The 15,000-nt window shown below is 40.1% G+C and overlaps 1 protein-coding gene across 1 annotated transcript; it reads left to right on the top strand.

Annotated features, from left to right (window-relative positions):
* Positions 1 to 850: 850 nt before the first annotated feature.
* On the top strand, positions 851 to 5,150 carry LOC130178333 (acyl-coenzyme A thioesterase 5-like). Its single transcript, XM_056390447.1, has 4 exons — positions 851 to 1,076; positions 2,765 to 3,267; positions 3,488 to 3,690; positions 4,488 to 5,150. Exons 2-4 carry the CDS (start codon positions 2,811 to 2,813, stop codon positions 5,094 to 5,096), a joined length of 1,269 nt encoding a protein of 422 aa, XP_056246422.1. The 5' UTR covers positions 851 to 1,076; positions 2,765 to 2,810; the 3' UTR covers positions 5,097 to 5,150.
* Positions 5,151 to 15,000: the final 9,850 nt, after the last annotated feature.

Here is a 15,000-nt window from a genome sequence, read left to right as displayed (position 1 = left end):
GATTAAATACATTAAACATTAAACACTTAAACCATTGCATCATCAGGACACAGTGAAGCAAAGAGGGAACTTTTAAACCTGCAACTAATCATTTTCTTTTTTTATGATGGACAGCTACATTTATTGCAAGTAGGTCACATTTCTGCCTTTTCTTCATCACTTCCACTTCCTATCATGTAATAAATGAACCTCTTTGTCTGTTGTCTCATTCCCTCTCTTTATGTGTTAGTTTGACCAGAGCTTTCTCCAGGTGCCCTCTGAATTATGGCTCTACAGTTAATCTATTGCCTTGTCATCTTCTGTTGAAGGGGACGCATAGACAAGTGTCTTTTCCTTTTGTGTCTGAGAGGACAGACATGGATTAAGTATGCATACGACAACTATATGACATAACTGATTGTCCATCATCTGTGCACAGGGCACACACACATATAAATATGTGTCTGCATGTGCGTGCCTCCTATACTTTCACATTAGCCACTTTGGATACCAAGTACCTAAATACCTATTCACAAAACAACGTGTGCAAAAAGTGAAGGGGTCTGAAAATAATACATATATATGCCATGCGCTAGTACGTGAAATTAATCATGCTTGTGAGATGTTTTTTCTCACCAGATCTCTATCTGTGTCTGTGTCTTTGTCTTTCTCCCACACTCTCAATGACATGAGTTTCTGTCAGGAGCCTGTCAAGCGTCACTCTGACCACTAGATGGCGGTATAAGACTCTCCAGATAAGCACCTGTAAGTGCTTTTAATGTTTTTCCGTTCTTTGCTGTTTTGGCTTATGTAACTGAGCTTCCTCGAGGTCCACTGTGTATTTCCGGTTTAAGTTCATGATGATATGAACACGATACTTCCTTTCGCTGATCGCAATTAAAGCTTTTTACATCCCACCCTTTGTAAGGCTTTTATTGTGAAGCAGCCACAGCTTCCTGTCGGCTTGTTCTCAGACCTCCGGGACTTTTAACTACTCTGTGTGTGTGAACATACGCTCCTGTAAACTATTCGTTCTACATTTTGTTCCCAGTGATATTTGTTTTAAATATTAATGAGAGTGAAAATAAGATTCACAGGTAAGCTAACATCATTTCTTATCCACGAAAATTCTTCATGTTAAGCCCTGTCCACTGTACGTTTCTGTCGTCTGTCCCGCCGTGACCCAACTATCTTATCTGTGAGCAAAACTTATTTATACCGTATAATACAATGAGCAACAGTTCTATTTACAAGTCTGATATTATATAATAGGTCACCAGTATAGACTAGGTTTACACCGGATTTAAGTACAGGTTAGTAACACTGAGTGTTTGTTTTTTTTAAGTAAGTAAGTAACCAATGGATTTGTCTGCAGTTCATACATAAACAGGGACTCAGGAAAACGAGCAGAACACATGCACAAAATCGTGCTGTCCACTTTCTCTTACAATCAGCCACTGTAAAGGATTTATGCATTCACAAAACAACGTGTGCAAAAAGTGAAGGGGTCTGATAGATCTATGAAATTATATAATAGGTCACCAGTATAGACTGTGTTTGCACATACTGTATTTCACTGTCTTCAACAGATTTTCAAACATCAGAGCTGCAACATGGCAGAGTGGAAAGACTTGATGAAGTTATGTCCTGTATTATAAAGCATCAACAACATTATCAACATTGTAACTAATCCTCAACTTAGTGCGCATGTATATAAATCACCTATCAGAACAGACGTAGTGGTGGAGAAGACTACAGCAGGGGCCCATGGAGATGGCAGAATTTTGCAGTGATCATTAATGGCTATTATCATATTTCAAAAATTCAATCTTCACACTTTTTGAGAAACAACATTTGGTTTTGTGAAAGACCGTGTGGTACAATGAAGCAGGACACTTAACTAACTAGAATCAAATCGGACCTGCTGCACACAATATGATATGACAATTGGCAGTATTGATCAGCCGTGTTGATCATGTATGTCATTTAAGTCAGTTAACTGTCACCATAAAAAGTACCAAGGACATTTCTTTACTATTGTCACAGCATACACTATTCCACTGTCTATATGCTCAGTATGTTAAGCATTGTCCAGCGAAGTCGTGTTCACTTGTGTCGTCATAGTATTTCATATTTGGAAGTGGAAAACTTCAGTCAGACAATGGCAACAGCCCAATGAGGTTAAACATTCAGTGACATTTGCTTTGCTTGACTTTGATGCATATAACTGATTGTCCATCATCTGTGCACAGGGCACACACACATATGTGTCTGCATGTGCGTGCCTCATATACTTTCACATTAGCCACTTTGGATACCAAGCACCTAAATACCTAAATACCAGACAATTAATTCTTGCTCTTAAAAATACTCAGAAGTATTCTCATGTTTGCATTCTGAAAACAAAATCTGAGCCACATGTAAGATATGAGTTGTGATTAAATATGAATCTTATGCATTGAAACAACAGATGTAACCCACTTAGCCTGCTGCAATAACACTGCAATGGCAGTAATACACTATATCACTTTAGTGAAGCAGTATCACCAGTTCACATGTTCACAAGTTATTCTTGTCAAGATACTTATTTACTGAAAAGCATGGGAACATACAGTAAAATAATTTAAATGTGTGTATCAGAGGGACAGTTCACTATTAGTGATGTGATTCTATTTCTTAAATTTGTTTAGTTGTGGTGGAATTGTTGCACTTGTGATTGATTGATTTTGTGTCTGCTCTGTCACACTGCCCAGAAATAGTGACTGTCCTGTCTACTTTGTTACAGATCAAAGTCTAAAGCTGTGAAGAGAGGAAATTTAGCTTCAGAAGAGATGTCCTCCCAAGTCAGACTGAGGCTGCTGCCGAGCGCCAGGTGTTTGTTCGACGAGCCCATTCAGGTGAAGGTGTCTGGGCTGAGGTCGAGACAGGTGGTCGCCCTGAGAGCCAGGTCAACAGACGAGAGAGGGGTGGTGTTCAGCTCCTCGGCCACCTACAGGGCTGATGGGAGCGGGAAGATCGACCTAGTCAGTGACCCCTCACTCAGTGGGAGCTATGTCGGGGTTGAACCCATGGGTCTGCTGTGGTCGATGAGGCCGGACACCCTGCACAAAAAGTTTCAAATAAAGAATTCACTGAATCCTCATGTGGTGAGGTTCTCTGTCCATGAAGAGGAGGGGGAGGGAAGGATGCTGGCAGAAGCGACCAATGAGAGGATTCTGATTGGGGATGGTGTCATCCGGCGCCCTGTCAAAGAGGGGAATATTCGTGGAGTCCTGTTTACTCCCCCAGGTTACTTGCTTTATTGTTGCATATTTTTAGACTTTGATTAATAGAATTTATTAGAAGACAAACCATCAAATATTGTCTCTGTAGCTATGGGTTACAGTTTCTGCTTTGTGCAAAGTCCATTGTTTTCCTATGAACAACTAACAAAAGCTGTACTGGCTAAAATGCATCATCATATATTAGCTGTATGTCATTTTGCTTTGTCGTATGTCCTCTGGTCCAGGAAGAGGTCCGTTCCCTGCCGTGCTGGAGCTCTACATTTTAGGAGGAGCTTTGTCCGAGAAAAGGGCCTCTCTGCTGGCCAGTCGAGGATTTGTGGTTCTGTCTGTTGTGGCGTACGGCCATGATGACATGCCCAGGAACATTAAAGAGCTTCATCTGGATTATTTTGAGGAAGCAATACAGTTTTTAAAAAAACAAGACAAGGTGATTTTTCTGGATCTTTGAGAATCTTGATTTTTGGGGACACATTTCTTCATCTGCTTGTGTCTATTAGTGTGTTATTACTTTGACCTTGCTCTGGCTGTTCTGAGCTCTTCACAATGAGCCCAGCCATCCTGTGAAAGAAACTCATTTAGTGTGCTTGTATCCATTACTCTTTCTTTAAGTGATTACCCAAATATTTCCCTTGTATTGTCCATGTGGGCCAACAGAACAGTGGAGTCCCCAGGCAGAGCCCTATCCAGGACTGAACCAGAGAGTGCAAGAATCCCCCCAAATAAAGACTATTAGCAAAGGCTACAATTTACAGATGTTCCCTAAATGCCTCACATGTAGAGTATTAGTAGTCCGTTCCTTGAATACCTCACATGCAGTCACTAGCTAAAGCAAGAGACCGGCAGCAGTGCACTGTATAGTGTCCTTGGGAAGTTTAAGGGGGTTTCTAGTTGTCATTGCAAAATATACCAATATGAGGGGCCATTAGGGGCCCCTTTTCCCTTCGACGGCCCAAGCATTTGCCTGGTTTGCCTTTCCTGACACTGCGCCTCTGGTCCATGCTCAGTTTTATAAGCAGGCAGCCCCACATTGCTCCTTCACGTAGAGCCTGATGCTCGTCTTTGTTGAGCTCCTCTCAGGCCTGGCTCGAGAAGAGCGTCTCTGTAGTCTATTGGATGAAGTGGAAAACACATGCATCTGTTAAAGAGCTCATCTGTGTGACTTCACAATGACTAGAAAAAAATACAATGAAAAAGCAGCTAATGTTGCATTTTTCTTTTCCACAGGTGGGCAGTAAAGGAGTTGGCGTACTTACCATTTCAAAAACGGGAGATGTTGCACTTTCAATCGCCTCTTACCTGCCAGATGTTGAGGCCACAGTGTGGATCAATGGCTGCTGTGCCAATACAGCTTTACCCCTCTACTATAAGAAAAGCCAAATCCTCCCTGCATTAATGTTTGACTTGAGCAAGATGATTCCCACTGAGTCAGGGGCCAACATGGTCAAGAATGTTTTGCACAATCCCCTGGCAGAGGAGAACAAGGCCACCCTGGTCCCCATTGAACAAGCCAAGGGACATTTCCTCTTTGCAGCCGCAGAGGACGACCTCAACTGGGACACTAAGGCTTACATGGATGAGATGGTGGAGAGACTGAAGCATCATGGGAAGGAGAACTTTGAAAGTGTGAGCTACCCTGGAGCAGGACATTACCTAGAGCCACCTTATGGACCCTACTGCCCCTCCAGCTTTCACTGGCTTGCGTGCAAAGCAGTCCTGTGGGGGGGGGGGGCCCAGTCCCACGCAGCAGCTGAAGTCCACCTGTGGAAGAAGATCCAGGAGTTCTTCAGAGCTCACCTGAGCGTAGATGCTGCTCAGACTATAGCCAAGTTATAGGTGTAAATACACTGATAGAAACATTAGAAGAAATAAACTTGTTTTAATGTTGAAGTTGGTTTCATGTTTCCACAATTTTTTGACCCAACTGAACTTGTAGCTCACTGTCTGTTTATTCCTTACTCACGAATCTTACTTTCTGCATTTTTTTTGGAATTATGTAATTTGTTTAAAATTTCTGCACTTTAAGATGCCTTCAAAAAACCCAGCTCACTATAAGCAGGTGGCTTTAGTGGTTTAATGTGAAAAGTAATGCATAATAACTTTTTGTCTAGATAATAGTTATAATACAGTGGGTGTAAGACATTAGAAAGGAAATGTTTACTGTGCTAAAAGACTGAAATAATAGTATACATTTTGAAATAATTACATTTTCTGAACTTGAGACAATAAGACTGCAGAATTTAGGACTTTATTTTCTATTTTGAATACTGAATATGAATTTTTAAGGTGCAATAAAACATTTACACATCATTTTGTATGCACAATAGATTAAAATGTGCTAAATAGGTCACGTCATTCATGCAGTTCATTTTCATGGCTCTTGTATTTAGTTGTATTGAAGAACACCTGATGGGAAATTGTAAAGCTTTTTATGAGTTAATGTTTCAACCTTCCCTTTAGTCAGCGTACAGCACTCAGCAGCTCGTCACATCGAACCCACCTTGGCAAAACAGAACAGAGCTAAAAAAAGAAAGACGGGGAACGAAACCTGACTTACTGGGAACTATCTCACCCTCTCTCTCTCAGTCTTGAGAAATAAGAGATAACAGGTTATTGTTCCCGGCAAGCTCACCATAGTGTAAGTTCATCAAGATAGCAGAAGCAGCCTTGATCTGCCTCCCCGATTTATGAGGCAGCATTGTTGAAACGCACCTTCTCTTCCTCTCCGGTTCTTTGTGTTTCTGTGTGTGACTGCACCTTTTATGTCATTTCAGCTCGACAGAGCTCTCAGCCACCTCTGGCTTTTGAAAGGCAGGGAATAATTTGTTCCACTACTGTACCTGAACAAAGAGATGTAGAAACATCAGGAACTTGAGGTTGAGCTTATATTTGAGCTTCTGTCTTCCTCAGCAAAAGTGGATTTGTTTTTGCCCATGCACGTAACTTCCATTGCTATGATGGTTCCCAATGTCTGGCCATATTGTGTGTCTTTTGATCTGTTGAAGATTTTTTCACTGCAGTCCCACATGCCGCTGTATCACAAAGCAAATAAAAGAATGTGTTTACTCTGGGGTACAAAATTAGAGCAAAAAAGCAGCCCTATAAATTATGACGCATGCATCTAGTGTTGTGGTGCTGCACTGGCCGTCAGTGGATGAAATCTGATGCTTAGCTCTACAAATCACTTCCTGCACCCCAGCATCATGACAAATACGCATAAATCTAGCCTCACAGATTGTTAGGAATTCCATTTTTATTGCAGCCCACTGTGCTGTAATTATATGCACTTGTGAAAGGCCTCAGCGTGTGGAATATAAAGTATGATTCTGCAGTTGAATATTCTGGCGAAGCATAACAAGAACCTTTCACATTGGTGAAAGAGTACGTTGATAACCAGCTAAATGCTAGGCCAATTTTTCAAGGTTTGTTTGTTACCGATCGAAACTTCAAAACTATCTCTAACGAACTCAGAGGCCTTAAAGAGAAGACTTCCTGCCTAAAAGCCCCTGGAGGTCATGTGTGTTGTTTCTAGAAAGAGCAGAACTTCAGTTCTCTACTAGTTGTCTTCTTGTAGATTCCTGTTTTACTAGTGTCAGTGCATTTTCTTTCATTTGACTCTCTGAAAAGGTGAAACACGTCCTTGCAGTTTTTTAGGATCATATTCTAAACAAAATGTGTTTGTCCAGCTGCTGTTGACCTGCATGCTGCACATAACACTGCATCTGTATCTACGTCCATCTTTATTTACACTTCACCATAAGCACACAATTACTGAGAGAACCCGACTCAAATTCTTGTATCTGTGAGCATCTTTGTGCAACAGACTTGGTCCTGATTTTAGATACTATCTGCACTGAATCGTAAAATGTGAACATCTCATTCGTCAGCAAAGATAAAACTTGCGACTGCGGAATGAGGCTTTGACAGCTACAACTCCCGTGTGGCACTGAGATCTCATGTGATCTTGTCTCCCTTTTACACCCACATTTGAACTTTTGAACCTGGACCTGAATTCACTTCTCTAGCTCACTTCCTTCATCTCCTTGCTATGTTTAATCGTGTGTTTTGCAGAGCAGAGAAGAGTAAGGGAGGTTTAGGAAAGTTTAAAAACATCCAGGGCTGTTCTAGTTGGGCCTAAAATTATAAGCCTGCATCATAAATCTCAGTGCTCCATCAGTCACAGCAGCAGCATAAACAGACACAAAGAAGCTATGCTCTCGTACTATTACCACACTGATGTTTTACAGTTTCCATCACTTTGATTTAAGCTTACAGCAGTCTGCCATTGCTTCTGTGATTGAGAACAAATGCCAGTCTGCCTCTGACAGGATATCCATCATGCCGGCATGTGTTGTGATTGTAGCTGCAGGCACCTCGTGTACACCAGCTATAACTGCTGTATTTTTAATGAGCAATAATGACAAGGAAGCAGGAAGTGGTGCTGAAAGGGGAAACAAAATCAAACAGCAAACATCCTGATACTGAAACACGTTTTTTTTTTTGTGTGTGTGTGTGTTTTTTTTTTTTTTTGTGATATGAATCTATTTGAGGATAGTGAAACCCTATCTGCCCAGGGTTTAACTTCAAACACAAGAGTTTAACCACTGCAGATGTATGCACAGCTTGCCCAGGTTTGAGCAGTTTTCTACACGTGCTGCGGTTCAGTTTCTTTTTTTTTTAAATCATCTGTATTTTTGTGCTGGAGTTTGTGAGCATATTTAAAGAATCTAGATTTTGATGTGTAGACAGGCTCCAGCACCTCGTCTTCATGTACCTGATGACCTGTAGTCACTTGAGTCTTCTTTCAGCAGAACACTGCTGGGTATAGGCCTATATACAGTTTCTCTAATTTAGTCAGCAATTCTACTCTGTGTGATTTATTTCGTGATCAAATGTCTTGACAACCTCGTCTCATAGAAATTAGGTTTCTGTGCTATTACTATTATGCATTGGAAAATAACATTATCACATAAAAAGTGATGCAAAAAAAGAACCCCAAAATTCCAAGAAACCATTAAGGAAAATTAAAAGGAAAAAAATAATAAAATAGAATAAAAAATAAAACTTAAAGGAGTGATTGAGATACTAATTAAGTCACGGTATAGGCTATAGTTACATAAACTGATATTTAATTCATGGGATACATTCGACAAATGATCACCTTGGAAACACATTAGCAGTGAACATAACCGAGGCGGTGTATGCATGTGTTTGTTTGTTTTTTTTTTCCTTTTTCCACGTCCGACCAGCTGTGTTAAATTGCTCTGGTTAGCCAGAGCAGAAACCAGTGACAGTCGCAACTGTGTTGGTTTGAGCTGTGTGTTTAACAGGCTATCTTGTCACCCCTGTGTATTATTAGGCTCTATACATGTCGTCTACACTGTGTAATTAGCCCAGCAGGCTAATGACAAGGGCTGATGGGAGGCAGGATCTCTGTTCCCATCTGGCGCAAATTTATTTATTTATTTGAGCGATTTCATTTGCTGAAGAAACAGTTTTGTGCAGGTCTTTTCTGTCCTGTAGTTCTGATTATGCTGTGAACCAGCACAACCTGTGCATCAAACGATGGGACGCATTAGTGGCATAAAAAAGACCCCACAGTCATTTAAATTCAGACAGCTCTAACTCTTGAAAGCCGCAACTCTTTTATATTTGAGACTTAAGAAGAATCTCTTGCACTTTGCTCAATAATGCATCACACATCAACCCCCTCAGTCTTCTTCAGACATTCAAGCTGCTTTAAAAAGAAAGAAAAAAAAAAAGTCCTTGGTTTCCAGCATCTGTTATCTTGATTGGTGCCTGAGGGGATATCCCACAGACACATCCAGATATTTTAGTCCAAATGGATGTAATAGAATTTCTGACCTTTCTGACCCCTCAAATTGTGTTTATTGTCCGATAATAATGCTGTGTAATAATATTAGAATTATGTTTCATGTTTACCCAAATCTTAACCACTTACTCAAAAATCAGCTTTTTCCCCCCTTGGGGACATGGCTTTTGTGTTGGAAATATGTGGAATGTGATCCACAAAATGTTTTCCTATTCTGTCAACATTTGAATTTAACAGACGAAAAAAAAAAAAAAGAGAAAAGTCCAAATATATTTGAAAGAAATGAGAAGAAGATTTACTGCTGTAGACCTCTGGGTGACTTGTTTTCCTCTCTAAGACGCAGTAAATGTGTGTTTGTCTTGATGGGTGGATTTAGTGACTGAGAACGCTGTTTAGATTAGGCTACAAAAGATGAATAAAAAGATGTATTATGATATACAGTATTTTATTTCTTAAACTAATCTATCACCTCTTCTGTTTTTAGATTTTAAAATCTACAATAAATGCAGTTCATTCATTTGTTCTCCACGCTGCCAAAAATTCAGTTCTGGAGGATGAACACTTCAATTATTTACTTGACTATTTGTCAATTGACTTAAAAGTAGTTACATTTTAATATAGTGAGTCTAAAAATAATGTAATCAGCCTATAAGATATCGACCAACACCCAGGTTGCTAAAACCTGGGTGGTATAGCTACAGTGCAGCCCTGGTGGCAAATTTTGTTTTTTTTCTTTGTCTAACTGGGAGATAAATCTTGCATGCTCATTATGATCTGAGTCTGTAATGACCTATGAAGAAAGATCTCTGTTGCACCCTTTGATTTCATAAATAAATGAGCATCAGTGAAAAGGCAGAGTGTTCGATCCAGATCCACTGTTTTCATCCAGCAACATTAATTGCCTTTTAATTTACATAACCAAGCGCCTCTAAACCTTTTTTATCTTTGGCCCTTGTTTCTCTCCCTGCATCATACATCCAAAACAAGCAGAGCTACCATATCATCTCCTTTTAATTCTTTTAACAAGGAAGCGGCAATTCCAGAAACATTTATTCAAATCCCCTGGCAGTTCAGTGGCTCGTGTGTTTGGCAGCTCTCCTCAGGCCTTCGCCAAGACGCAGACGAAGAGCTATGTGAGCCAGGCTTTGAAAGCAGACGATCAAAGACGTCCAGGCTTCTGGTAAAAGCATGAAATCATGCTCGTTTGTCCCACGGGTTCGGTCATTTCAACTAGTCCCAGTGAGACCTGCAAAGGTTCGCCGGGGCTCCACAACGTGGACGTCCTGCAAAGATTTCCAAGTGTCAGAGCTGCATGTAGGTGTGTGTATTTACAGAGTCCTGAGACATGTCTGCTAATGATGTGTAGATTTATGTATTTATGCAGAAAGACTGTAAATGATCAGGAGAAAATGCAACTTTATTGACTCTGTGTTTTCTCTGTCTCTGATAGATCCATTAAAATAGATGTGATCACAATTATAAAATCAGCCTTTCAGCAAGTGTAAAGATGTAAAGTCTAGACTCTATTCTACTGCTCTCTGTAATGGATTATGCATGTCATATTTACATCCTTCTGATGTAATATACTGTAGCTTCTCCTCCGTAGTGCCTTGCACATCCTCATGATGGTACTATAGCTAAACATTTGGAGCTAAAATACAACCTCCCAGGGGCCACTTGTCCAGTTTTGTAGGACGATACACCTCGCTGGACTTAAAGGGTAATTCTGCACACAACTTAAATAAGACTCAAACTTAACTAAGATGTTTTGAATTCCAAAACTACTCATCTTAGATAAAAAGGGCACAGCAAAAAAATTTGACTCTACTCTATCCCTGCTTCTTAGAATAAAAATGAGCATTAGCTTGATGTTGGGAAAGAACAGCAAAAAACAAACAAACAGAAAGTGGGATTAAATCAATTTTTAAAAAAACTATTTGTGTCCTAAAAACACCATAAATGACATGGGCCTACTCTGCCACTTAGCTCCTACCTAAAGAAAACAGAATAAACCAAAAGGCTTCCTATCACATTTTCCTTCCATTCACAACTCAAACCACTAAGATATCCTGCAAATATCACAGAACAGCACAACAACTGGAAGCAGAAAAAGAAGCATTTGCAAACTGCAGCTGGCTTTATATCCTAAAAGGCTGCCACGAGGGAACCAATCACTGATCAGGAACCACTGACACAATCACTTCTATCAGCCAGTCAGAGCAGGTCATTAGTGAGAAACGGCAATACTGTATACCACACACCAGTATCTTATGTTTTCTCACGTCTCATGGGGGACTCAGAGCATCCTGACTGAGCCGTAACTATCGTCCACCCATAATGCCGCATGAAAAGAAATAACTCCAAAGACAGAGTCAGTAGATTGGAGAGTGGAGCAGAGCAGACCTGATTACAGATGACATGGTTCATGTCATCTGGTCTGGACTGAACTTTTACGCATATTACCGTCTTTTCTTCTTTGATGTATCTCCACAAATGGCGACTTTAGATGGAATAAAGTGAAGCAAAGTGTAGCTTCATCTCATACACAGCACGAGTTCTGCTTAAGAGACAAAACGGTATTGAAACAGTGTGCGCGAGCGAGAGAGAGAGAGAGAGCGAAAGATAGCAAAGCCTCAAATGAACCCCTGGCCTCGTTTTAAGATCTTGTGACAGCTAAGAGACAAGAGTTCAAACGAGAGGGAGCGCAGCCGTTATATAATGAATTCTATAAGAATAAAGGAAAGACAGATGAGGAGGTGTCAGGAGGAAAAAAAGGTTTCATTATGTAACATGATCATGAGGGGTGACTGACAGTGGCACTTTCAAAAGTTGCTCTCGCAGCGTGAAGATAAAGTACAAAGTTAAATCCATGCCACTTGTGGGACTCTGTGTTCTTGAACAAATTAGGTGAAGGATAAAACCATCAAATGCAGCAAAGTGCTTGAATTCTTTCAAGTAGAAGAATATATTTCATTTTCACCTCCCTCGGCAGCTGTTGTGCCCTAGAGCAAGGCATGTACTTCTCAGCTTCTCCACTGGAGCAGGAGAAATCTGGCTGTCGGTTCCCCGGTGCCAATGTGTGTTGTATGAAAATGAAAAAAAAAGGTTTTTTTTGCTGAAAAAGAGAAAGTGAGTTCAGGCAAGTCTCATTGGAGCTTTGCTCCTGCTACAAATCCCAAATTATAGCTTTGTCGAGCCTCACTTTGGTTTAGACTTGTGGCTCCCACCCGTTTTAGCTTGTGACCCCTTAACAGCGTTCACCAGTGACATCTCACCCCATGTGTGTGGACATGAGCTGTGAGCAGGCCCACTGATTTTTCCTTCAGATTGTTTCATTTGGAGGATTTAAAAAGTATTCAAGAATTCATCTTTTTACATAAAAGACAGGAAAAATAAATGTCATTTTGATTTACAGAGATATTTAATATAATATTTTACTGCCTTATTTTCTTGGTCATGTCTTGAATCCTTGGATTCATCTTGGGACCTCTTTGAGGGGACCTGAACCCTATGTTGGGAGGAGGTCCAGAGTCTTCATCACCAGAGTATCAACCCAGAAACTACTTGACATACAAGATGTTGCCAACAGAAGAAGATTCACAAAATGATGTCATGGCATAGCAAAAGTTTATAGTTTAGTTCAACTTTTAGATACATGAATACAATTTAACTCTAACCAGAAATATAATCATGTCCCAATAGAGTCAAGTCTGACTCTACAGTACAGTTGCTTGTGTTTTAAAGCAGGTGTAGGCTGTTGTTTCTAATACAGTGTCAAACTTGTTTCAACACTCATTTAAGGGAAATATTCTGTAAAACAAACTCCAGGACTCTGGGGAAATCAGCCTTTCAGTCACTTTCAACAAAAGTCATCTAGAAACAGAAACACATGAGCCTCGGGGTTTTCAATTTTGTCATTAAACTGTAATGTTTTTTTTCCCCCCAAGAGTAACTCACTCTTTTCATGTCTTGATTCCCTCGCTCTCCATCAGCCTATCTGCCCTCTAGTGGCTGATACAGGTCACGACAAGGTGTACAGGTGACAGCCACACAGTTCTGAGAGAATGCTTAACTGTGCACGGATCTTTAAAACCTTCAACTGTGTGTCATTGTTTATTTATTCTTCCATTCGCTTACTTACTTTCACTTTAAATACAACTGTCAAAATACAAGAGTGAAAGTTATTTCATGCAGGTGTTCACGCACCTTTTTCAAAGAAGGCCACCAGCAGGAGAGAGTAATGAAATGTAAAATGGATGGATAGACACAGTTTGACAATAAAACAAAAAAAAAAAAAGAAGAGCAAATAACATGTTGGTTTTTTTGTACATCACAGAGGAAGTGCAATCAAGTAAATAAAAAATCAAAGCACCAACTGTCTCAAAGTTTAAAGTGTAAGGCTGTTTTTATTCTGTATTTTTCTTACTGTCAACAAATCCCATGAAATGACTAAAACCAACAATAGGTCTACAGTCACCTCCTGTGCCAGATTATTTTATAAGAGAAATCTGTTTGAAATAACAGCTTCTTATTTCAATTCATTATTGGGCTTTATAAAAACAACTGTCCCTCTTCATGGTTCAGTGTCCAGGTCCACTCGTATGTTCATTCACTACGACAGAGATAAACCAATTAGTTCAATGTGCTTGACATTTACAGTGTTTTCTGAAAGAGCAGCTAATTAGCTGAATGAAATGATGAATTATTGATGGCTGGATATTCGTGGCCATTAGGGGAACTTGTCTCTGACACATCTGAGTGGGGAAAGGTAATAAGCCTGCAGTGTTCTCTGCCACCATTATCAGCAACAACGCTTCCTTGAAAGACATTTAACATCTTTTTTTTGTTTTTGTCATGTTTATCAAAACTCCATTTTGTGTTTTTGGTGTCATTTTATTCTTTGCTGCTGCTGCTGCTTCCCTATTTCCCCTGTGAGATCATTAAAGTTTCATCTAATGTTATTGCTTGAATTGAAGACCCACAGAGTCATGAGTTTTGGGGGGGGGGGGTTGATGATGGCTTTTCACATGCATTTTTATAATTTCAGAAAATCGACAGGTATTCAGAAAATATGAGTAGACAATAACATGAAATTGGATTCCTGAGTATGCACCCCTGCTGCTGGGAGGCACTCTGGTTAAAAAGGCTGATTTTCTCCTTATTGCAGACTCGAGGTTTGGACCCAGCAGCCGTCATAACTCAGCATCTGTGCTGGAACGTTATGTGTGAGCGTGCAGGAGTGTTTCCTCCAGTCTTTGAGGAGAGTCAGGCTTGGTAAGTGGATCTCACACCTCACTGCTCCGAGCTCTCTGCAAAGGGGGGGGGGCAGACGATGGACATAATCTAATCATTCCTTACACACATGACCATTTCTACACACTCTCTGGTTATCCTGGAGCCACACACACACACACAAATATACACACAATACATAATAGATACACAATGAGCAGCAATCCCCAGCAATACAGGGAATTATTTATTTTAACTCTAATTCCATCCATAAGAACACAATGACAAAATGTATGTAGTATTTTCATCATTTTTCAAACACTGTAATAAAACATCTAAAAATTAAAGCTCTTTTATTTCTATACTTCCAACGTCATTTTAAACACATTTACAAAACAAATCATGCAGACATATTTGGAGTCTTTGGAAACTGGGATTTCCAGAAGAGTGTAGCTTGTCTGGCTGCACAGAATGAGTTCGTAAAACTTCACCATATCAAAGTCTGATTACAGGTTCGGTGTAGTACTATTGCATATTATATAAAAAGTTGTATAAAGCCTTTTGTGGCTCCAGAGAGAGCTGTGCAAAGTCTGATAGATAACCATAAGTGATATGACTCAGCGGTTCTGAGAACGACAAGTTTGAGAATGAAAAAAAAAATCAGAGGAGTCAGAA

The sequence above is a fragment of the Seriola aureovittata genome, chromosome 12 (assembly GCF_021018895.1).
Source record: "Seriola aureovittata isolate HTS-2021-v1 ecotype China chromosome 12, ASM2101889v1, whole genome shotgun sequence".
Lineage (NCBI taxonomy): Eukaryota > Metazoa > Chordata > Actinopteri > Carangiformes > Carangidae > Seriola > Seriola aureovittata.
This window is presented reverse-complemented; position numbering and strand designations above follow the sequence as displayed.

Bases quoted from the DNA above. Each gene is read 5' to 3' on its own strand.
- LOC130178333 (XM_056390447.1), top strand. From the start codon at position 2,811: ATGTCCTCCCAAGTCAGACTGAGGCTGCTGCCGAGCGCCAGGTGTTTG. The intron at 3,268-3,487 runs GTTACTTGCTTT...CCTCTGGTCCAG, and splicing joins AGTCCTGTTTACTCCCCCAG to GAAGAGGTCCGTTCCCTGCC. The intron at 3,691-4,487 runs GTGATTTTTCTG...TCTTTTCCACAG, and splicing joins TTTTAAAAAAACAAGACAAG to GTGGGCAGTAAAGGAGTTGG.